The sequence below is a fragment of the Anas acuta genome, chromosome 5 (assembly GCF_963932015.1).
Source record: "Anas acuta chromosome 5, bAnaAcu1.1, whole genome shotgun sequence".
Classification (NCBI taxonomy): domain Eukaryota; kingdom Metazoa; phylum Chordata; class Aves; order Anseriformes; family Anatidae; genus Anas; species Anas acuta.
Genome location: NC_088983.1, coordinates 30,960,647 through 30,985,121, shown reverse-complemented (window position 1 = coordinate 30,985,121; position 24,475 = coordinate 30,960,647). Strand labels below are relative to the sequence as shown.

Below are 24,475 nucleotides of genomic sequence, written 5' to 3'. Positions count from 1 at the left end.
CTATCTGTACAGGGAGTGTAGGTCTAGAAGCACAGTCTGAGTCACACATCTTTGTATGACACACACAAACCCACCTACTTCAGGATTTTTTTTTTCAAATCTGCCTTAGGCAGAGAGTTTAAATATGGTGTGAGTGCTGATCTAGGACTGAGGCTCTGGGATAATGAGAGAAGTAGGTGGCATTTGAAAGCCAGAGGTGTGTGGATGCCTCCAGGACATGTAGATGGTTTTTTAGCTGTGGTGCAGGATGGGTGGCTGGAAACAGCATGCACAAGCAGCAGAACTTGAAAGGACTGAAAGGTACAAAATGCCGGTGTGAAACTGACATCGGGAAAGTGAAGTCTTAGGAAAAATCTGCATAGGTATAGTGGGATGAGCCAGCAGATAGAAAAATTAAATTATACAGTGGATGAGAGATGTTTCCATGCACCAGTAAATGGCCAGAGGAACGGCACTGGGAGGGACAGGACTGCTGAGTGTTTCAAATTCTATCTTTGAGATGAAAGTTCAGTATGAAGTTTCTCTGTTGCAGCTGAAGCCAGGAGTTCCCCTGCCAAGTCCTAAGGATCTCTTAGGGAAAATCTTGATTAAGAACAAAAAGAAACAATCTGTATCTGGGAAGAGGCAGAATTCTTTGAAGAAAGGGAGGAATGTGGAACCAGAAATCATTGGGCAGCCAGCCCCTATGGATGCTGAAGATACTGGTATGTCTAAAGGGGAAAACGGGACTACTACTACTATAGCTAGATGAGCAAGTCTGGCCTGCTGGAGACCTTCGAAATCACCCAATACTAGCTTGAGGCAAGACGATACCAGTCATTCATTCAGGTATCTCACGAAGTATAAGCTTGGAAGACATATTAAATCTTCAGAATATTTTCAGACACTTCATTCCAACCCAAAAGAGACAACCAACTTAATTCCCTGACCATCAGTCAGTTCTGCCTACTCTAAGGCATATGGCTGCATGGGTTGGTAATTAATTGATACACAATCTAACATGTTGTTTTTGTGGAAGAGTGCGTAACTTCTTACCACCAGTATCTCTCTGATAACTACAAATTCACCATAGAATAATGGAATCGTAGAACAGTTTGGGTTGGAAAGGATCGTCTACCTCTACCTGGTGAGAATGAGGTCCAGCTTAGCACCTCTCATTACTGGTCCTCACACTGAGGTTCTTGAAGGTCTATAAGACATTTGGACCCTACTCTCCTCCCATCCTCCTCCTCCCACAGTCTCAAGGCCATCATCTCTTGGACTCAGGTAGAGAGTTCTACCAATGGTACAACAGTGAATTTTACAGTCCCTGTCATGGCAGGAGCTCATGAAGTCATATGAAGACAACATGTGCGCTCCTACAGAGGAGCTAGAAATCAGACATTCAGTCCCACAAATGTGTGTGACCTTGGTGGGGAAAACAGCATTGTGATCATCACTTTTGGGAGGCCTGCAGGAAGAATGACTTGGTCTCTTGGGTGTGTTAGTCCAGTTTGGCCTATTCATACTTGGATTTGGCTAATAATGATATGATATTCCACTCTTGTTCCTGTGTGATGTGATTGTGAGGTTTTGTAGAGTTCTTCCCTGTCAGCAGAGTTAGAGCCGGAGGCTGTGTGAGCAGCCACAATGTCTTGTCTCCATGTGCTACTGGCTAAGTACTACTGATGTGGGCTGTGTGCGCTTAGTTTGGGCAGGCGATGTGGCTGAAGAGGAACCAGAGGAAGAGGATGAGCAGCTGGGAAACCTGGATGAAGAGGAAATTAAAAAGATGCAGTCAGATGAGGTACTGTCACTACTGTCTCTCTTCCTTTTCTGTGGTTTTATTTTCTTTTTCGGGCCTGACCACACTGAATGGAGATTAATTCCAGAATGCAAAGGGAAGTGAACCTGTGCTATGACAAGTATAGCATAGAAGATATAGCTGAAGAGGTATAATTTCTGACTCTGATATTCTGCATGATTTGGCGATAAACATCTGCCTTCAGGGTGTTTGGAGAGGCTCAGCCTTAGTGTGATAAAAGTTGTTACAGAAACATGAAGTGGCTGCTGCAGAAGAGGGAAGAAGCAGATCAGCAATGCCTTGAATAGAAAAGATCTGTTTCCCATTTCCTTCTCCCTAGTATCACTCATAAGAGGCAAAAAATGTCCCAGGTTTGTCCCAGAGTCCATGTTTTGAGAGGTTAAAGAGGTCCTAGACTTCTTATGCACTGATACCTTTCTGTATGTCTTGGTTTCATTTTTTGCCAAGCTACCCAGAAATTCAGTGTGCCCTTGACAATGCTGCCCACAATGTAATCGTTAGATCAAGAAGCCAAAGAAACTGGTGTGCTTTGGTCAGGGCAGCTATTGGAACTCATTGCATGTGAAACCCAGGTGTGTTTTGTTTCACCTCTGGAAAAGGTTTCATCTGTTTTCTCTTGTGTGTTTTTTCTATTTTTTTTTTTTTTTCTGCCTAGGGCACTGCTGGTTTGGAAGTAACAGCGTATGAGGAAATGTCCAGCCTGGTTAATTACATACAGCCTATCAAATTTGACTCCTTTGAAGTCTCTGCCCGTAAGTCATACTCAGTCCTTTCAGGATCCTGAGTATTTCCATTTGACCAGGAGAATACGGCTTTCAAATGCTGCTTTTCTCCACTTTCTTTTGTGACTTGCTTGAACCTATTTCGTGCCATTTTCTCTCTCTCCCACAACATATGTACAATACAAACACTCTCCTTCTGTTCTTCTCCTTGTAGTAAGGAATTGATAAGGAAAAGACAACGATATGTCAGATACTGCTCTCAGTTACATCAATGAAAATGAAAAGCAGCAGTTTAAGGCTAATGACATCTATGTGATCTTGCTTTGCTGCTTCTGAGGGCAGGATTCAGCCCAGCTTTTCTTAATGTATGAAACTGGCCTTCCTCTTCTGTGGTGATTAGGACACTGGCTGGTGACAGAGAAATATCTGAAATGCTGAAAATGCATGCAATTTCTTTATACAAAATAGGGTCCTCCAAACTGTCACCACATTTGGACCAGAGAAAGGTAAATTGCTTTGATAGAAACCAGTAGCTGGTAGAAAGTGGTGATAAACAGGTTGAGTGCTTCTTGAGCCCATTGGTCCCTACACACAGAATTGGGAGCTGCGTGCATCCTTTGTCTAAACACTTTCTTATTTCCTGTTTCTAGAGAAGAACCGGAGTTATGTCATCTCTTCCTTCACGGAACTGAAGGCTTATGATCTGCTAACCAAGTTCCCTATGCAGTTTGTAGAGTATCCTTTTGGTAATGTTTGCCCTTGGTAGTTGGTCATATGGAGTATGGGAGCTAATATGAAGCTTGAGTTAAGGCTAAGGTATGTCCAACTGGCTTTCTGGTTTCAGAACCTGGTAAGCTCTTCATCAAAGATATGAAGAGTGCAGGTGCTAGAGATACGGGATCTTCCAGGGTGTGCTGGGGGGCTGTTCACAGAGATTGCTGGCAGATTCTTGTATGCTGCTGTAGTAAAAGCCAAGACTGTCAGCTGTTTGCTTTAAAACAGAAAGGGATGTGGGAAAGGAGCCTGTTGTTGCGTGGGCCTCTCTTTTTAGAAGGCTCTGAGCATTCGTAGAAGAGTTTAAACAACTCTTTAATCTGAATACATGAGTTAGCCCCAGGGTACACAAGGAGTGCTCCAGACTTGTTTCCAATAGAGCAAATGTAGATACAACAAGCGACAGATGAGCCGGATTTACCCCAAAGGCACCCGGATGGACTCCTCTAATTACATGCCCCAGATGTTCTGGAATGTTGGCTGTCAGATGGTGGCACTGAACTTCCAGACTATGGGTGAGTGTCCCATTGTCCTCCAGCTTCTTAGTGGGTGAAGCTGTGTGCTCATGTTCATTGTCTCTTCCTTCACTGCTGTTTCCTATGACCGCTGTTTCCCTGAATGCATTTACTCTGTGTGCCTTGTTCCCAAAGTATTGCTCTTCTGCCTGAGTCTCCTGCAGACCAAAAGCACTTTTCTAGGCCCGGCACAAACTCGGCATGCAGTGTCTGTGATGTCTGTCCTATACATTTGTGCATGCACACATACACAGGCTTGCTGTCATCCAGTATCTGGGTACCATGTCTGGCTGTTTTGTAACATGATGTCAGAGTAAATAACTTGTATGGATGCACCAGAAGCTCCTGCCTCCCCTAAGCTGCCTCCTTTTTTACAAGGCAGCAGGCATAGCTCCATCTGGCTACAGGACTGGACTGTCTGTCCTATTATTTCCAGTATACTGACCTGGGCAGGAAAGGAAGGCCATTCCTTGCTGTACAACCAACATAAGAAAGAGACATAGAAAAGCCTCCAGATAATGGTGTTTTTTAGTGCTCTTCCTTCTTTGCTATCTCATGTATAAAGAGTGTAAGAGACTTCATAGGATCAGTAGGAGAAAAAAAACAATTTACTTAAAAAGGGAGAGTGATAGATTGGTTACAAAGAGTGTATCTTACTGAAGACAGATGCAGAAGCCACAAGACACTGTCCACAAGACAGTAAGTAGCAGAGGAGATGGACTGAGAGGAGGCCCAAAATGACAGGAGGAAGGAGTAGAGACAACTATTTACTTCACACTCAAAATAGTGGGTACTTCTTAGAGTAGGTTTTAATTTAGTTCTACCCATGATTTATGGTGCAATCATAAGCAAACCACTTTACCTTTCTTATAACAGCTGCTGCAATATTTTTCCCTGTAGGGTGCTGAGAGGCTTAATTAGTTTTTGAAAGGACTTTATGAACCCTTGGCTAGCACAAACTATAAAAGTACAGCATCTTTCAGCTCATGCGTACTATACAAGACATCTGATGAGGTCCCACAGTAATTTTTCTCATTGTTCTCCTCTGTTTGTACCTCAGATGTCCCCATGCAGCAGAACATGGCTCTGTTTGAGTTCAACGGCCAGTGTGGCTATCTGCTCAAGCATGAATTCATGCGGCGTCCAGACAAGCCATTTGACCCTTTCTCTGTGGACCGCATTGACGTGTTGGTGGCAAGTACCCTGTCTGTCACGGCAAGTACAAACTGTGGTGCTGTTCCTCCCCTGACAGCCATTTGCTGTCACCACGTGTATAACTGGCATGTATGTCCCCTCTATTTATTACCCAGTAGGGTTCTTAGTGGCAAATGAACCCAGAGAGTCCTGTGGGAGAGTGTTACCATGGCAACTCCCAGTCTTTTCACTATATCAAATTAATCATAATCACATGAAAATGGAAAATTAGCATCTGCCACACAAAGAAGCCAAGGCTGTGATGATGGGGAGAGAGGAGGTTGGAAGAAGTGTTGAAGCAAGAAACACGGGCGAAGAAAAGCCTAATGTGGATTGGAAGCTGCAGCAGAAAAGATGTTTGGGGCTGGAGGGGGCCTTAAAGGGTATGGGTGGGTTCTTTTGTTTTATTCTTTTCAGCAGTTGCTAATTATGTTTCTGCTTGTTTCTAGATACTTTCTGGTCAGTTCCTCTCAGACCGTAGTGTGAAGACATATGTGGAAGTAGAGCTGTTTGGGTTGCCACGGGACACAAAACGCAAATACAGAACCAAACTGACCTCCACTGCCAATTCCATTAACCCTGTATGGAAAGAGGAGCCTTTTGTTTTTGAAAAGGTAGTATCATTTTATAGCCATTTAGACGGAGAATCTTTACAGATCCTGATGGTCACAAGCACTGCTTTGAGAGGTCAATGACAACAGAAGGGACTCTCTTCTGGAGATCTCAGTCATTAGCTTTAGACACACCAAGGAGTTGTTATGTGTTGCACCCTCAGATAATACCCAAATAATGTTGTCCAAAACAACTCCCCATGAAGATTTCCAGGTATGGATAAGGGGAGCTGTGAACATTTCTGGCAATAACAGGTATCAAGAATCTCCCCTTTGTGAAACACTTTAGACTGAATTCACTAATCAGCTTTGAAGACTTCAAGCATGAAAGGAACTGAATGTCTGTGGTTAAACTGTAAATCTGGTGCAGACGTACAGGACAAGTAATGGGACCAGCAGGAGGTTTTCAGCTGTGCCAGATGACAGAAAGCTGCCTTGTTTGTCTTCAAGAATTCAGTGGTCACTAGTTCAGTTATAGGGCATGGGGGGAGGTTAAGTCAAAGGTGATAGTAAGCTCTGGCCTTTCTGCTGTAAGTTACAAAGGCAAAATACATGTTATGCAATTCGTCTCTGTCAAGCACGCTGTGAAATAGCAGATATTTTCAGCCTACTTGGGATGTGGTAGATAAATATTATCCTCATTTCAGAAAACACTTTTCAAGCTACAGTTTTGACAGAATAATTTTTAGTTCATTTTATGGCAGAAGGAAATGGGGGAGGCTGATGAAGCAACTCTTATGGCAAAGTTACCAAGCTTGCTAAATTATCCTTCCAAGTTCATTTCCTTCTCTGGTGAATTGCTTTGTGGAAATGCTAGTTCAGTGGATTTATTGCACAGTTCTTTCTTTAGGCAGCCTGCCCTCCTGAAGTCTCTCCTCTGAGATGCCTGTGTTGTGTGGAGTTTTTGTAAATTCAGTTATGTCTGTGACAAACTGCAGCCTTAAATTGCAAGTTGTGGAAAAAGACGATGACTTTCCTGGAGAGATGGCTTTGTTTTGTTGGAAGTAGAAAAGAGTAAAGTTCTACCTAGTGAACCCAATATGCTACTAGAGATCAGAACATAGTTGCCTTACTCTGTTTTGTTTTCCTTAGATCATGATGCCTGAGCTCGCATCTCTAAAAATCGTGGCTTATGAAGAAGGAGGGAAGTTCATTGGTCATCGTGTCATTCCCATTATTGCGGTGCACTCAGGTAAATTTTGTGGAAATCCCTTCAACTTTTGTAACCTTGAGATCCATCCATTTGAAGTTGGTGAAGAAAATATGGACATCTGCTAATTTTGTTAATTAATCTGTGGTGTAGCATATACCTGTAGGCAGTAGAGCCTTCAATTCATCCTATTAAAGACTTGGTTTAATGCCTTAATATATTCACAATGCCCTCCTGTAGACAGAGACCATTTTACTGTTGGAGTACACAGACGAAAAGGGAGAGAGATTGTGTCAGCTTACCTCTTCTGCTTTCTGTTTTCAGGCTATCACCATGTTTGTCTCCGCAGTGAAAGCAACATGCCACTCACTATGCCTTCTCTATTTGTGTACCTGGAAGTAAAGGATTATGTTCCCGATGCTTGGGCAGGTAGTATGCATTAGTGTGTGTGTGTGTGGGGGGGGTGCTCTGGTCTTCTGCTCTCAAATCTAGAAGCATTCTTCCAGCTGTGGAGGTGCTTTCCCACTGCACCCTTAATTCCTTGTCAGAGTGGGACTTGAGAACATACCATCATCCTGTCACACCCTTGCTTTTAGCTGAAGAGAGGTGGCCACTTGTGCTGTTATTGTGACCTGTTACCTGTGTGGACCATGGTGCATGTACTACGTTTGCACAGTGGCACGGAGCAGTTTCCAAGTGCAGAGGTGACTGTGAGGGACTGGCAGCAATAGGGTTTTACAGAAAGGGTTGCATAGGAAGCACAGGAGAAAAGTTCCTCCCTGTACAAAGAGAGGGGAGGTTTTTGCTGCTACTGGAATACAGAGATCTTCCTTTAAAAAGGCAATGGTCAAACAGATTGAGAGAGAGAAATAGATGAGGAAAACAACCCCCTGGAGGTATTAACAGGAAAGCCTTTTAACAATCATGAACAAAGCCACACAGAATTTTGATGGCATCGGACACAGAGGTTCTTGTGAATACTTTGATTTCAACTGCAGGCATCTTGTGTTTGCTCTCTCCTTCTCTGTGTTCATATACAGGAACATTATTCATGGGGGAAATCAAGTGAAATTGAAGGTTTTAACACAGATTCATAAGAAATATCAGTTTTATACAGGATTGAACTAGGGTTGGAGCAGGGAGGTGTGCAAGCTGGCAGTCTTCGCCTTTGGAGCTTTTGGGAGCAATACACTCTTCTCAGCTCCTTATAGCTGGCTGTAAACATCAGTTGTGAGCCTTCACTGTAGAATAGGACTGAGGTAAAGACAGTGCCCTCCCTTTGTGCGGTCAGAGAGAAACTTGTTACAAGTAGAAAATACAAAATATCCCTTCTCCACAATTTCCCAGTTTAGGCCAGAAAAGGAAAGAAAAATCGGAGTACTGCGAGTTAATCGATAATCCAAGCAAAGACCTCCTTTTTGTTTCTAGATCTGACTATTGCTCTCTCCAACCCAATTAAGTTCTTCAGTCTGCAAGATAAGAAGTCAGTTAAGCTAAAAGATGGCTCCGTGGAGGTAAGTTTTCCCAAGTTCTGTCATTGTCTAAAATATGCTGTGTGAATTCAGCCTGAAATAGAGGGGTTGCCAACAGGATTTCCCCTAACCTAGAACAAGGCTGTCTATTTGTTGTTTCTAGCCAGAGGCAGGCAGAGAACTGCCCTCAGTGTAGAAGTGGAAAGTGTCAGAGACTAACAGCAGTGGGAGAAACTTCAGAGGCTGTTTCATACGTTGCTACAGTTTCTTTTGTTTTAGTTCTCTTAGTTTAATACCACTGCCAGTGAAGGAGTCTTAGCGGTGTGAAACAGTCAGATTTCCTTAGTCCAACATGGGAGAAAGCATACAACAGCTTTGTGTGTCTTTGCTACAGCTTTTGTTTGCTAATCTGATGGTCTCAGTTTCCATCTGCTGTGCTTTGATTTACCTCTGATCTCTGTTTTAGAGGCTTGACATGCAGAGGAACTTCCCATCTGCTGAAAGTAATGGGATACCAGAGTCCACTGGGAAATTCAGCACCCTTTTTGCAAATGGACCTGCAGGTAAAGCTGTGGATGTGGGATGAGTTTACAGAAGGGAAAGCCTGTACACTCACATGGCTGGAAAGCATGCTGGAAGGTGAAGATCCTTGGTAACAGGATCAGAACCTCTCAAGCAAAGTCACCAACTTAAATTCTGATGCTTGTCATTAATGGCAAAAGGTGTAGGTATGCCTTGACTGTTGTGGCAGGAGCGGGTATGACGTGTATACTGCTTTTACCCCACAACAAAAAAGTAATCCCTGATATCCACTAGGATTACTAGGAATCAATTTGAAGGCTCAACTGGCATGAATGTCTTTTCTCTCCAAGTCGGGGCTAACTTGTTGGGCTACTATCACTGTTTCCTGGGAGGTAACTACCTTAGGAGGGAATCGAGGGAGAAGTGGTCTGTGGCAGAGATGTAGCTTTTCATCCCAAGTGTGAAATTGGAGGTTGGACTTTAATTTTGAGCAAAGACATGGGAGTTCTGGATGCTTGTGAGAGAAAGGTCGTAAGATCTGGCTTGAGTCACATGGTCTGAACTTTTGGGTAGACCTGTGCGGTGTCAAGAGTTGGACTTGATGATCCTTAAGGGTCCCTTCCAACTCAGGATATTCTATGATTCTATGATTCTATCACTTAACACCTTACTGCTCTTCACCTCTTTGTTGTTCAAGGTTCTTTTTCTATAGATCGCTCTGACTTCTGACATTTTAAGTATGTTCAGATCTCTTTGAAAACTCTACATTTTGAAACTGCACTTAAACCAGCATTCTGTTATGTAATACTTGGGGAGCCATATAGACTGGTAATTTTATTCATCATGAGACTCGTTTATAAGATGCACTACATGTTCAGAGTAAGCAGATCCCACATCTGGCATTCTGCATGACTGTGAATGGAGCACAGTCCAGTTTTGACCACTAGATCAAATGGGGACCTATTAACATAATGAGAGCAAAAGCCATATAACTCTGCTCAGCCATGAGTTAAAAAAAAAATAATTATGGATTTGCCTGACCAGAAGTCAAGAGACAAAGTCTCTTTCATTTTTTACTACTATAAAAAGCATTTATTACTCTGTTCAAATACGGAGTAGCAGAGAAAGATCTCACATTGTTTGTTCCTCTCATACTGGCACCTTCTTGGCCTTGCAAAACAAACCAACAAACATTAAAGATATATTGGTGAAAGTGCCAGAGGGAACATTCCTTTAATATGCTTCTAATCCAAACTGATTGATAGAGTAATTTCAAGTTAGGTAAGAGCATGTCCTCTACCATGCACTTAGATTAACTCATTCTGTTCTGATCTATTGTGTAGTAATTGACAGCTAATCAGTGTTTCTTCCATATTAGCTGTATTAATGTAATTAGTGTCCTTTAAAATATGTTGGCACTGAAGCAATCTGTTTCTTCAAATTTCATTATAGTCTCAAATATCCTCCTCAACTAATCAAAGCAAGTTAACACATTCCAAATCATCACTAGCAATATTCAGTTATTACAGACCAAATGCCCTTTTTTCTCCATCAAAGTCAAGAATCCTGTTCTTTTTCTGCTGTGCCTGTTAACAATATTCCCAAGCACTTTTGCATCTCAGTAGCTTAATTAATTCTTTTCTATTCACACCAGCAACCTTTGTGTGGCTCGTGTTCTTGATGAGCTCTCTACTGTCCTTTTTCAACCCAAAGGTTCAAGATAGGACATAAACAGGAACTTCTTGTGATTTCAGGAGCAATGGCTTTGGCCAAGGATGAAAATGTGATAGAAGTGACACAGATTACAGGTAACTCCCTTTATGTTGTTCCTATGGGCTGAGGCCTTGCCAGTTATCTCGCATTCCCTTGCTACCTAATTTCCAACCAGGATAGAATTGAAACTTGTTTGTAAATTAATAAAGGCCTGACTCAGCCCTGCTGGATGTAGCCAGCATAAAGGACAAACTACTTAAATCCCTTGGGCTCAGAACCCCCTTCCCCTGCCTACAGCACCATTTGTCCAGTTTGACAACTGCTCTGGTGTGTGACAAGCTCTCAGGCTGGGAATGAGCTCACAGCAGGTCTCAAGGAGAAAAGAGACTTGGGAGTTGCCATGGTCCATGCCTTATGCCTGCTCAGCCACTGCTGTAAGCACAGATTAGTGAGAAGAGCTTTGGACCGCTCAAGCATTAGCCTTCTGGGGCCACAGGCTGCAGCAACACTGCTGCACTTCAACTTCATAGCAAGGTAGGAGGTTTAGAGCTATCACTCAAGTTCTGCTCTGGCCAGATTTGATGGGTCCATTACCTTCACTAAACAAGACGTGTAATAAGGTATTGTTCAGCTGTTGGTTTTTTTTGTTTTTTTTTTTTGTCTCAATGCAGTATGGTACAAATCAATACAAAACACTAATAACCAGTGTGCCTACGCTACAAAATTGAACTGAAGGCACAAGAGTAAACCTGTTGCCCTCAGGACGTGTTGCCAAATAACTGCTATATGCAGCAGATTTTTTTTGTTGTTGGTTTTTGGTTTTGGTTGCATTTTTGTTTGGTTGGTTGGTCCCTTGTTTTTAAGTTCTTCATAAACAAAAATGCTCCATGAGACAGAACTATGATTACATTAAATATGTATTCTGGCAAGAGGCATCGCATAATATGGAAGTGTAGTGGGCTCTGGTTTGAAAGTCTAGACTTGTTGACCGAGACTTGCATTTAAGCTGTATACTTGAGTTTCCTCAATACAAGCCTTCAAGCCTTTTATAAGTAGTTGACCCTGTGCAGCATTGCACTGCAGACACGCCCACGAGTTCTGTTAATTTTTACACATTCCACGCCAAAAAACAGTTACTTCCCCTGAGAAGATAACTCCTTGTGGCTTTTCTGCCACAGATAACCGCATCTTAGTGACTTGCTACTGTCAGATAACAAAGTTCTCCAACAGTTCACAGGCACCTTCCCTTCTCATATTTTCACCTACCTAAAAAGGCCTTTCACTCATTCCTCACAACTGAGGGAATGCCAGCTGTTAGAACTGGAAGGAATGAAAGCTCCTGTCATTGTAACTTGGCTTTGCAAAAAAAAAAAAAAAAAAAAGTAATTAAATAACAAAGCGTTTCACTTGCAATTAGAACTGCCAGCTAGCTTAACAGTTGGGCTGTGCTTGGGATGCTTAGACTTATGGAAAAAGATCCAAGTCCTGAGATAGACCTAATAGCACGTTACCACTATTGTGTTCTTGTGGCCAAAATACCAAAAGGCAGCAATTCTTCTGGCTGTCCCCAGGCCAGGCATCCACCAGATGGGGAACTGAGCTGTATGTAAAGCTTAAAAGAGAGAGGAAAAGCTGAATGAAAGCAGTGCTGAAAAAACCTGTCTGACCCCAAAAGACATCACAGCAGGGTGAGAAATAGTGTGTGAGAGAAAACGGCCTCTATTTTTATATTTTAGAGCCTCAGACAGCCAGCCTCGCAGAACTGCAGCAGATGAAGCTCTTTCTGAAGCTGCTGAAGAAACAGGAGAAGGAGCTAAAGGAGCTGGAACGGAAAGGAAGTAAACGGAGGGAAGAGCTGCTGCAGAAATATTCTGTCCTCTTTTCGGAACCTATCTACCATGGAGGCAAGAAAAGGGCAATACACTCCAGGAAAACCCAGAAGAAGAGGTAAATACAGCAAAGGGTTTTCAGCAGGGCTATCTTGCCTCTGGGTCATGAAAACCAAAGCAGAGAGACCCCTCAGATAAACACGGGTGAGCAGTGTGCTCCCTTTCTCTGAGGGGAGTATGGAGTAATGTGTACATCCACATCTCCCTGGTTTTATTGAGGGATGGATGGGTGGGACTGTCGGGAGCATATAAGCATCTCTAGAAGCAGCACAGCTGCTGTATCTGTTCTGCAGGAGTCTGACAATAGCTGATGTTGATACTACATGTGCAAATCCTGTAGTAATGGCAGAAGGCTTTGATAGCCAAGTTTTGGAACTGAAAGAGAGGTTGAAGATGGACCTCATCCAGCTGGGGGAAGAACACTATGATGGGATTCGAAGGAGGAAGGAACAGCATGCCACAGAGGTAAGGACTGCATTTGTCAACAAAAAATGTAGCCTGGGAGAACCCCTGCAAGGACAATGTGAAAAAACAAGTTCTTCACTGAACTGTGAGCTCAGAAATGTGGCCGCGGGGCAGAAAATACTCCTCATAGCAATTGTTAGGTCCATACAATATAATTAAAAGAATGTAGACAGTGATACTTAGTTGGTAGAAGCTACAACATCCAGCTGAAACATTTTTAAAGGCCTGCAATTTGAAAAAAATATGAGAAGCAACTGCCCTGGTACACATCAGGCTCTGTCTCAAACTCTTGTGATAGCTTAGCTTTGGGTTAACATAGCATTTGTTGGCTTTATATGTTGCCAAGTGCCAACTGTATAGGAGCATGGGTACATCAGGTTGTACCATGCTTCTCACAGCTGCCTGCTCAATGCAATACCATCAGAGGTAGGGTGACACATCAGAAGCCCTGCAGGTTCACCAGTGGCAAGCATCAGAACATTACAGACAATGCTGTAGGGGCAGTCACATCCACTGCTGTCACACAACCAGAACAGCTGACACGTGGGAACAGAACAGCCCCAACAATACATCCAGTGCTTTCTATTGGCACACATCCATGCTAATGAATGGAAAGCCTTGCAAGGGACAGTACTCTGAGGACCATCCCTTAGCACTGACAGCAGTGCTGGATCTCATTCCTCTTGAAATTTGGAAAGTGCCTTCCAGATTGTCTTAGTTGAAGTCAAAGTAAGTACCTACATGAGGTGTTGCCAGTTGGTCCTGCAGCGCAAGAGTGTTTCCTGCCCCCTTGGGCCCACCACCTTGAGCAAACACTAGCAAGAGACACAATGCCTGGAGACAAATTGCAGTCCACAGACAGTAATAGTAAGTATGGCATATGCTACCTACCCACTGTAATGAAAAGGGGGTGACTCCAGGAATCTGAGGCCTTTTCCTATTGTTATTTTGCTGAGGAATTTGCATCATGTCTTAAATTTCCCTGGTGCACTTTGGCTAGACAAGAACCTTGTAAAGCTGTATGCCATACTGGCTATCCTATACCAACCCTGAAAAAAATCTAAAAAAACAGTTTCTTCAGAACTAGATTATGTAGAAATCATGCTTATCACCAGACAGAGAAGCCAAAGGAACAAAACCTCCCCGTCTCCCAACTCTGTCAAATGTGAGATTTAGTGATCAAAGCTACAAAAATGAAATAAAAAACTGAGTTCTCTCTACACGGCACTTAGCCCAGCAGACAGATTTACTCCTTTCCAGCTGTCTCACCAGTGCAGAGAAGGTTCACTGAACTGACACTGTAGCAGTAGTTTCCACAGGAGAGGAGGCTCATCCTCTTGTTAGCTTCTGTTGTTTAGAAGGTAGGGTCCAGTGCTATTTCCCATTTACCCACAAGTACCATGAATCTGTTGTTGTCTCCAGCACAGAAAGATAGGAGGCTGTCCACAAAGACAACCGGGAGTTGTGTGACCTGGCTCACAGAGTATGTTTCTGAAGCCTTGGTGCAGTCAGTCCACTAGCACAGTCTGATCTTTTTGCATGTCTGAGCTCTCTGATGTGGTGCAAGGGTTTGTACAGAGCCTCGTGGATTCCAAGCTGGCCCTTGGAATTCAGTACAGGGAGGGATAAGGCTGAATCTGGTGGTAATTAGATATTGATGGTGCACTATGTCTCATCTTTGTTTGTTTTTGATCTTGTTTTCATCCCTCAAACAGCAAGTTACCAAGATAACGGAGTTAGCCAAAGAGAAGCAGACAGCTGAGCTGAAGGCGCTGAAGGAGTCATCAGAAAGGTAAATTTAGTACTTGAATAGCAAAGTGATAACGCATAGCTCTTATTTCGGGTAGCATTTTCTGTTAGATCTCAGAGCAATGTACTACAGTGAGCGAGTGAATATGGGAGAAGAGAAGTATTTCTTTGGTGAGAAATTGAGGCATAGCAATGTGATGTAGGCTCTCTCACATTTACACAGTGGCAGTGTTGGGAAGACAGCTCTTGTCTTATGACTCACAGCATGGTGTTCCTACCACGAGGAACTAAATAGGTACAAGTGTTTGAGCTGTAGTAAGTAGCCTTGACTGACTAATTCAGAAAGATAGGAAGTAAAAGTGCCAGTCACTGGATGTCATTTCTGTCTGCTGTAGTCAGTACATCACTTAATCCCTTCCAGAGACTGACCAGCTCAGAGTGAGTGGAGTTTTGGCTGCTACTTAAATAGGCTGGCAGAATCGATTCACTAATTTCTAGCCAGACATGTATCCATTTGTTCTTGCAGTAACACTTTCCTGAAGCTAAAATCCTTGCTCATTCCTCTTTGCCATTAAATCCTCTCACAACCTTTAGTTGCTAAGTCAGACAAAACTTCCTCTTTTTGTATCCTCCCATCAAGAAAGATTCTGTTTCTCTCGGCTATTAATTATATTCAGACAGGACTAAGAAAAACCCATTGAGTAGCTAGGTAATGGTTTTCTACCAATAGAATATCATTTAGTATAGTCACATCTACAGCTGGCTGTGAGGAACTTGAGAAAGATTCGGTGATCTTGAGCAAGATTCTTGAGATATTGTATGGAAGAAAGATTGAGACGTGTGTGGGAGAGGCAGATAGCAAAGTCAGCATAACCTCCAGATGTATTTCCATAGTGCAGTCACCTTTTCAGTATGCCATCTTAAACAAAAACCTTTGAAAGAGCAAGGAGTGACATGGATAATCAACAGTAAGGAGTAATTTCTGTACAAAAAGAAATTAAACAGGACTCAGCTTGGAGAACAGATGATTGAGGGGGATGTGACAAATGTGTAAAATCATGAATGGTATGGAGAAGAAGAACAGGGAAGTGATTACTCACTGTTTCTCATAAGAGAAGAAATGTGGAACACCCAGTGAAGTACTCAGGGAGTACTTCCACGGAGCAAATAAACGCAGTTCCTTGCCTCTCAGGGCAAGAAGCAGTCCAAAAGTAGAGCTAAACTCTAAGTATGAGAGACGTGCATGGGAGAAAAATGCATAGAAACTGGAGCATAGACAGGAAACTGGTAAGGTGTAGAAGGGAAAAATTACCCTAAGGCTGTTCTCTTTCTTTTGCTTCCCTTATGCATATCTTCTTTCCACTGTTGGAGGCAGGACTCCAGATGGATGGGCCACAATCTGATGGCCATTCTCATGTCCACCTCAGCAGCTGTCCTGCTGTAATCATTATGTACCTGGATGGCCAGGATGGAGGCACTGATTTTGTGTCAGCAGACTCTTACATCTAACACTAACACCTTTCTCCAGCTGTCTTGTCACCTTCCCTGGCCTCTAGGTAGCATTTTTGATGGCCACATATGCCTCAGTCAGGGACTGAGATCTTAGTTGTTTGATTTTATTTATTTTTTTCTTTTAAACTATCTTACTCACTGATTGAATGCCTTCTAAGTATTTATGGTCTCTGCTTTGTGGATCACATCCTGTAGTTAATGCTCCACTCTACCTGCCTCAGGTGTTCTTTTTTAGCTCTCATATAACCATGTAGTTCCTTCTCTCTCTCTCTCTTTTTTTTTTTTTTTTTAATTTAGCAGTTTAAGTAGAAGCATAGAAGGTAGAATCACGTAGGTTGGAAAAACCTCTAAGATCATCTAGTCCAACCTTTATAACCTAGCACTACCAAGTCCATCACTAAACCATGTCATACCTAAAAGTATTTTGAAGACCTCTAGGGATGGTGACTCAACTACTTCACTGGGCAGGCTATTTCAGTGCTTCACAACCCTTTCAGTGAAGAAATTTTTTCCTAATATTCAGTCTAAACGTCCTCTGACACAACTTCAGGCCATTTCCTCTTGTCCCATCACTTGCTCCTTGGGAGAAGAGACCAATGCCCACCTCGATACAACCTCCCTTAAGGTAATTAGAGTGTGATAAGGTCTCCCTTGAGCCTCCTTTTCTCCAGGCTAAATTATCCCACTCAGCTGCTCCTCATAAGACTTGTTCTTTAGACACTTCACCAGCTTCATTGCCCTTCTTTGGACATGCTTCAGCATCTCCTGTCCTTCTTGTAGTGAGGGGCACAAAACCAAACACAGTTTTCGAAACAGCGCCAAAAGCCTTACTGACATCTAGGTAGACCACATCCATTATTGAGCCTTTCCCTCAAGTACTTTCAGTAAGTGTTCTGCTGCTTCAGAGGAATCCAAATGTAGGTATACAATACAACCTAATTATATAATGTGTTTCCTCCTGTACTTTTGTTCTGACTCAAGAGAAGAAAAAAAAAGACCTCCAGGACTTAAAATATTTTTAAGACTTGCAACTTTGTCTCGCAATCACTCAACTTTGCTTTTCTATGCAGTAGGCACTCTTCAGAGAATATGTGTGGTGGGCTAATGCTGCTCTGTCAGCCTGTGGGGCTTATAAGCAGTCCTGTCTCTCACAGCACACTTTTCTCTCCGCAGTAATATTAAAGATATTAAGAAGAAGCTGGAGGCAAAGAGAGTGGACCGAATCCAAGCCATGATGCGGAATACTAGTGACAAGACTGCTCAGGAGAGGTACTGAGGAAGATGTTACTGGTCTTTACCTATGGGGAGTGCTAGCTATACTGCTTCAGGCAGGGAACAGTGCTACTCCACAGTCTCTGTCACCATCAAGAAAACTTTCTAAAGCAACCAAACAGGTAGTGGCAGAGCTACAGGGGGTCAAGGAAGGTTTGCTGGCCTGCCCTCTCTCATAGCATAGCATTGTTTTTTCAATTTCATTTCAGTACGCAGGCATATACACAGTGAAGCCAAACATCTGCTCCCTAGCTGCAATAATAATGTCATTCCTGCAGTTGCTGCTGACAGCGGCTTCTGGAGCTTTCTCCCTAGGCTTAATTCTTTTTGTGTCCGGCAGTCAGCAAGATCCATGTCACTTACTGGACTTCTGAATAGCCAGAGAGGTGTAGAGCATTTCTAAAGAAATACTCCCTTCTGCAGGGATTAGGAGCTAATACAAAAATACAGGGGAAGGTCGTTATGATGGAGAAATGGTACCTCAGAGATGACCCTCCCCTATGGCCCCTGTGTCTTTGTCTCTGTTACATGTCTCAGTTACTTGCCAAAGTGATAACGTACCTTCCAGCCAGTTCAGCTGAATTCTAAGAGCGCTTCTAAGTGCTTGCTGCCTGCCTTCATGCCTTGGTGGGCATTTTCCCCTGTAGAATCAAAACCAGGTCTTCCCAAGCCTCTGTAGAATCTGTAGTAAGTTTCAGCAGCCCTCTCAATTAAGAGGTTGTATTTGGGCATATAATGGCTGCATCCTTCCTTTACAATCATTGTTATAAAAATAATATTCTGCTACCAGGCTTGTATACTCAAGTACTGCTTGATATGAATCACTTTTAACAGTTTTGTGTGTTTAAGGGTATAGAAAAGAGGGTACACTGCCTCTTCTACTTCTTGCTCATAGTAAGGTCATTTTGCTGTCTGTTAAACTGAAAAAAAAATATAGAATTTTACATCCAATTGTTTAACTAATGTCTCTGTCAAATTTGAATGGTGTTTATTTGCCTTTTCCTAAAATTGGAGAAAGCTTGTAATGTAGGAGGACGCTAAGCAAGTATACCACACCTGTCTTTCTGTGTGGGCACTAGCAGTCCTATCTTACTGTATGGCACTTTATCAGTATTGATAAACAGGTTTTGTATCAAGATAACAGATGGATTCTAGTTTTTTTTATACATTTATTTTCTTTAAAGGTTGAAGAAAGAAATAAATAACTCTCATATTCAGGAAGTGGTGCAAACAATCAAACTGGTAAGTTCTGTGACAATCTGCCGCAGCACGTCTGTTTTCTGCAAAGTGGGGGTGTCTCATGTACGTCATCAGCATGTGTCACAGACAGAATGCAAGTTCTCTAAGGTATTTAAATCCCATTAAATTGCTACTGTATTGAGGATTGAACATGTACTTTAGTCAACTAAAGTGCAGCTGAAGACAGTTACTACACTTACTAAGACACTGCAGGTCCTTCAGGATTTAATCAGTCCTCCCACCAGGCTGCAGACATAGTGCAAACAGAGCAGTCTAGCTTCTGACTTTCTAATTCAGGTGGTATGTGGTTTTTTTTTGGTAAGCATTACTAATTGGCAGCATAACCCCACATCTATTTAATTAATAATGTGTGAAGTCTTGCAGAAGAGGAGATTGTCCTACCAGTCCCCTTGTAGAGCATGGCCCCGTGTGTGTTGAGTTGCATGTACATGTTATGTGTACTTTTGCAGTGCTTATGTAGCATTGGTGTTCACGGTCTTGAGTACTGGACAAGTAACTCAGAACCAGTAGAAGTTGTTCACAATTGGGAGTGAGGACGTTACTGTGGGCATGCGCTTTATAACCCTGTCTTGCTGTTACAAGCATTTGTTTATGAAAACTTAAAATTTGGTGTTTTTTTTTCTTTTTTTTTTCTCTTAAAGGTGATAGAAAAAACAGCCAGGTATCAGCGGAAACTGGAAGAGAAGCAGGCAGATACTCTGAGAGCAATCAAGGAGAAAGAAAGCCAGGTAAGGGCAATGATTCTTATGCTCAATGCTGCTACTCCATACAGTAAATCCACACTACCCCAGGGGATCAGCCTTCCTTGTGTATTTTTTAATTACAGCTACACTCATCCTCTGCACACATACTTCAGACACCCACTCCCTCAGTATGTTGAGAAAATGAATGGTTTAGAAGGTGGCTCCACAGGAGCCTCGACAGAGCTGAGGCAGAGTTGCTGCACTCATATACTCCCTCTCCCAGCAACAGCTTCCATCCAATCATACAAAACCCTAAATTTAAAATGTGATGGAACTGTATTTTTAGAAGAGGTGAGGCTCATTCCTGAGCTACTCATCCTCTCAGAACACAGAAAACATGTTCATGTACTTTCGAGGTTGATATGCAAAGAATGTGCAGACAAGTCATCCATCAAATTATGATGCAAAACAGAATAATGTAAATCAGCATGCAGCCTTCCTCCCCTCTTCATCCTCAGGGAAGATAACATTTGCCTGGGGGATGGAGATAAGTCATTCAGTAGTGGGTTGAAACCAAAATTGCAAAGTGCTAATATTTCATCATATTGGCCTCTCTTAGAGCACGTTTTTATACCATTCGCAGCCTGAACTCCACTTTGTTTCAGTGTTTAGAGAATGATTCAAGGTCTCTGTTTGCAGCTTCAGCAGGAGGCAGTGGCAGAGTATGAGGAGAAATTGAAAAGCCTGAATACAGAGGTGCAGGAGATCATGAAGAACTGTGCAAAAGTAGTCTTTCCTGAAGAGCCAGAGATGTGGAATGAAGCAGTTCTGAGCATTCCTAAGGAAGAACAACACTCTACAGAGCAACTGGAAGAGAAGATCCCTGTGGCAGAGGTGTCAAGGCTTACAATAGCTATGGCTGAACCCCCAGAAACTGAAACAGATAGTAATATTGAGGAAAGTAGATTTTGAGAGATGCTTCCTTTACTCACTGTTCCACTTCAGGAATGTTTATGGACATATATAGTGAAGTTAAAGACCAGCTTGACAAACTACTCTCTTTCCATGCTGGGAAACCCCTGAAATTCTTCAGGGATTTACTACTTTGGTATTCTGGGTATTGAAAGTAGTCTGACGAGCTCACCTTCCAGAGCACGCTTCACTGTCTTCTACAGTCTTAGCACTAACCTGATTCTGCAATGAAGGGACCTGTGGCTGAAGACAAGCTAGTTGTTGACGCTGATGGCAGTGTCTACATTAATACCTGAGTCTGGGTTCAGACAATTTTCAGACCAAGTTCCCTCGTCATTCATCACAGATCTGTTCACATCATAGCAGTCTCAGAGCTAGATTCCTTTGAACAAACTTTAACTGAAAGACATTCTACAATAGCCTAACTAACAGGCTTCAACCAGCCTGTGAAATGTACAGAAGCATATATAATATTATATAATAATAACACCCCGTGAAATATACATAAGTGTGGGTGTCAGGTGCTCAGCAAAAACTCTTGTCCTGTAAAGCGCCATTCCTTCTGGCAACACTACCTGCTAACAGACACGGCTTCTCTTTATAGGAAGGAGGGTTGTTTTGATAGAGCTTCATGCCATCTTTTTTTTTTGTTAGCATACCACTCCCTTGCACAGACAGTGTTGGCTTTTTAACTTTTTCCCCCCAGTAGTTAGATGAGGAGATTTTTCAGTGCAATGGTATCCATAAAACATAAAAGAGCATTTCCTTCTGTGGCAATGTGCATTACCAGCATTCTAGCTTTTCCTCTTCCTTTTTAACCTCCACTTATCCCCAGGGGCTGATTCCCACTCCTAATTCTAAATTTATAACTCTGACATGTCTTCAGGCACATTCTTAGATCTAGATCCAGTATCTCCTGAAGACCCTGCTAGTCTTCAGCAGGCTTGTTGGACAATTATAAGGCAATAATACTATGAGGAGTCTAAGAGCCTTGGCATTTATTCCTGCTAACACAAACACACTTGCAGAGTTCTCACCTACAATAATTTGACATTTTTAGAGCGTCAATGAAACTTTTTCCCATGGAGCTAATTTAGCTCCATATTACAGGCTTAGGATAACAGCACTTACCAAAATTTCTAAGCTGTTTGAAAATAATTGTGTTGCATAAAGAGCCAGCCAGTTATATTGCCCATAAGAGTACCTTGCAGAGAAAGCTATGCTCAGCTCATAAAAAAAATACATTCTGTAGCAGAAAGAACAGCAAAAAACAGAAGCTTCTTTCACAGGCTGCCATCCCAGCTAATGACAACAGAGGGCTCAGCTGTAATCTATAGAATATGTTCCTTGTTGCTGGAAAAGCCAGCCTCCTCAACTACCCATGTTCTTTGGGGCCTGGAGGGGAAGACCACACATCATTTCTGTTTGCCAGAGTACTGTTCACACCTTCCCCCAAAGCCTTAGTCACTTCCCATTTTGCTATGAATTATGCCTGCCTGGGACTAATACCAATTTCCCCCTGTTGATGACATAACATAAAAGTCTTGTTCCACAGCCTGATGCTGAAGGAAAATTGCCCAGTTGTATGACTTTAAAAAGGGCAAATGGTCCTCAGCCTCACTCAGCCCTAGCAGATACCTCTTGCCATCTGTCTTCACTAAAATCACATCTTCCAGCAAAACACACTTGGAGGTCCAGGTTCCCAATATCTTGGCTTTGTCAGAAAAAAAGGATAGGTTCATCTTAGCCATCTTTACACTTCCACTTTCTAGGACAGCAAAACCTTATTTTGTGAATGCAGAACTTACATCACTGTCCCCTGCCTCCACACATACTTTCTCTCACCTGTTTTATGACCTTCTGCACTGAACAGCTTTGACACGGCAAGTTCTCACTCATCCAGAAGGAAGGAACTGGAAACATATGGTCCAACTCTTTTTCTAGCCCCATGTAAGATAGACTCTGTTTATGGATCCTAAAAAGGCAGAAAACAGCAATAACTCAGTACAGGGTAGCGACATCCTGGCCTTCCTTATATCAAGCCCTGAAATATTAGTCCAAGAACTGGAGTTTGGCCTGCCAAAGCATAAATGCACCAACTCACAGGGGCTTTGCAAAATTCAGCACTTGTACTCACCAGACTTCATAAGGGGAGAGGAAGCACTGACCTGACCAAATGAAAACAAGAGACTCATCTTTCTTCAGTTGTCCATTTTGTCCATAAGCAAGACAATAAAAGTGGTGGAAGACAATATGCTTAGGGATACAAAAGGAATGGGGAACTGCCACTATTTTATTACAACAACTGCTCATCCTGGGAGTCAGATAATAGAACTTGATCCTTCCATATTTTTAATCTTTTCAAGGAACAAGTGTGTGTGTGTGTGGGGGGAAACCACAGAAAACAAAACACTGCTGTACATAATCCTGGACCTGCAGTTGAGCAGATTTGCAGCTACTATATGTCTGAGCACCAGCTACCCAGAGACCCTTGCATTGAAATGGCCCTTCAATGCACTTAGCCATTCAAGCCACCTTTTGCTGTGGCAATACAGAGCTGCAGACAGTAGAGAGTCTTTAAACCCAGCCATAGAAGATAAACAGGTGAGAATCTTTTCTGAAAAGTTGCTTCTTCCCTCCTCTCATTAGTGAAACTTTTGCCCTTAGTTTGAGACAACGAGCGGTGTTCCTGACTGCAGAGACAGTCTGTCTCCCAAACGTGCCACTCCACAGGGCAACCTGTTAGCCTTCCTCACCCCTCAACTTGTTCTTCAGCTTTCTGTCTTTCCTGGAAAAGTGAGCTCAGTCATGGCAAACCTACAGCATGCAGTGTTTATTACATGAGTCCTGTTACACCTAGAAACTGCATTGAGAAACGCATCATGAAGTGCTGCTATAAAAAACAGCTAAAGTAGACATGGGCAATGAGATGTTCCAAACCTGGTCTGACATCCAAGAAGAGACCATATCTCCCCCGCGGCATTAACATAATACTGGAATTGTGTATTGTAAATTTCTGACTTATTTATTTTCTAAAAAAAAAATAAAATAAAACATTGCATTTCTTACAAAAACTGGATCACCTTTTTTACTTTCTTTGATTGAGGTTAGCAGATATGGGTGCAAGTCCCTAGTGCTGCACAACATACGCATATGTTAATATAGACAGCAAATGCACACAGTTTTCTGCCATCTGTGCCTGCACTCCTCAAATTCAGCTTCTCCAGTTACTAAGTATGCAGTGAGTTGGCTTTAAAAAAAAAATAAAAATCTAAATACATCTTTCTCACACACATTCAGCACTAGTTCATTCTGTTCTTTATTGTACTTAATAACCAAATCTAGCAAAGCCATTTTCTGACAAATACCACTCTTGATTACCAGTACAGGCAACCTTGCCTTACTCTAATGTAGTGGCATTCTCCTCATGAGCACAAGTCACAAGAGCATTTCAACAGGAGTCAAAACTACTTTGGTGAGTTCACACTCCTCACGTTGGCTTAATCCTAGTTCAGCCTAGCGAAGGGCCTGCCTAGAGACAAACAGGCCTTTCACAGATGCACCAGAACAGCAATGCAGGGCCTGGTCTGCAGCGTCTTACATTTGCAGGTGGTTCTCTCCCACCCTCCAGACCCGAACAATGCCAGCTTACCACAACACGGGCCCAGCTCCCTTCCTTCACAGCTCATTGTGACTGCTGGTTGGCCTCCTTCACGTATAGTGGAGCTGTGCCATGGGTATTTGTTAATAAAGGCCATTTTCCTTCTGCTGACAGCAGTGCCTTCTCTGTTGCAGGACCAAATATGGTGGTAAAATACTGCTTTCCAGTTAGACCAATTTTGCTGCTTTTCTAGAACAGCCTTCTCCATCCCTGAAGTCTCACTCGTGCTGTGAAGTTTGAGGGCCTTCAAAAAAAAAAAAAAGATGACAAACATCACAGCAAGGGAGAACTGCAGCCAGAAAGCAATTTAATATCTTTTATTAAACCAGCTTGCAGTGTTGGCAGTTCCAAACTGCAGCTCATATTCATTAGCCCCCTGCTTCTACACTGGGGAGCTGGCAGTGGAGATCAAGGATGGTGTTAGAAATGGGATCAGCACAAGAGGAGAGGCTGCTCTCCCAGTAAAAACACAGAGCAGAGCCACAGCAATCACAGCAGTAAGAGACACTGCAAATGGAAAACATACCCAAAACAC

The 24,475-nt window shown here is 42.6% G+C and overlaps 1 protein-coding gene across 5 annotated transcripts in view; it reads left to right on the top strand.

Annotated features, from left to right (window-relative positions):
* Positions 1–23,353, top strand: part of PLCB2 (phospholipase C beta 2) — a 50,561-nt gene extending 27,208 nt beyond the window's left edge. The window contains exons 14-32 of one of the 5 annotated variants that reach the window (XM_068683633.1): positions 533–704; positions 1,689–1,786; positions 2,460–2,556; positions 3,177–3,261; positions 3,691–3,815; positions 4,876–5,030; positions 5,459–5,623; positions 6,713–6,812; positions 7,095–7,199; positions 8,199–8,284; positions 8,709–8,805; positions 10,519–10,572; positions 12,214–12,424; positions 12,660–12,831; positions 14,547–14,623; positions 17,266–17,361; positions 18,549–18,606; positions 19,266–19,352; positions 20,007–23,353. In XM_068683633.1, the coding sequence (XP_068539734.1) occupies positions 533–704; positions 1,689–1,786; positions 2,460–2,556; positions 3,177–3,261; positions 3,691–3,815; positions 4,876–5,030; positions 5,459–5,623; positions 6,713–6,812; positions 7,095–7,199; positions 8,199–8,284; positions 8,709–8,805; positions 10,519–10,572; positions 12,214–12,424; positions 12,660–12,831; positions 14,547–14,623; positions 17,266–17,361; positions 18,549–18,606; positions 19,266–19,352; positions 20,007–20,279 (2,313 nt within the window). In that variant the 3' untranslated portion in view covers positions 20,280–23,353. Of the gene's footprint in view, positions 1–532; positions 705–1,688; positions 1,787–2,459; positions 2,557–3,176; positions 3,262–3,690; positions 3,816–4,875; positions 5,031–5,458; positions 5,624–6,712; positions 6,813–7,094; positions 7,200–8,198; positions 8,285–8,708; positions 8,806–10,477; positions 10,573–12,213; positions 12,425–12,659; positions 12,832–14,546; positions 14,624–17,265; positions 17,362–18,548; positions 18,607–19,265; positions 19,353–20,006 lie in introns of those variants that run through there. The other 4 variants (XM_068683634.1, XR_011097055.1, XM_068683636.1 and 1 more) reach the window with 4 other exon arrangements.
* The last annotated feature ends 1,122 nt before the right edge of the window (positions 23,354–24,475 follow it).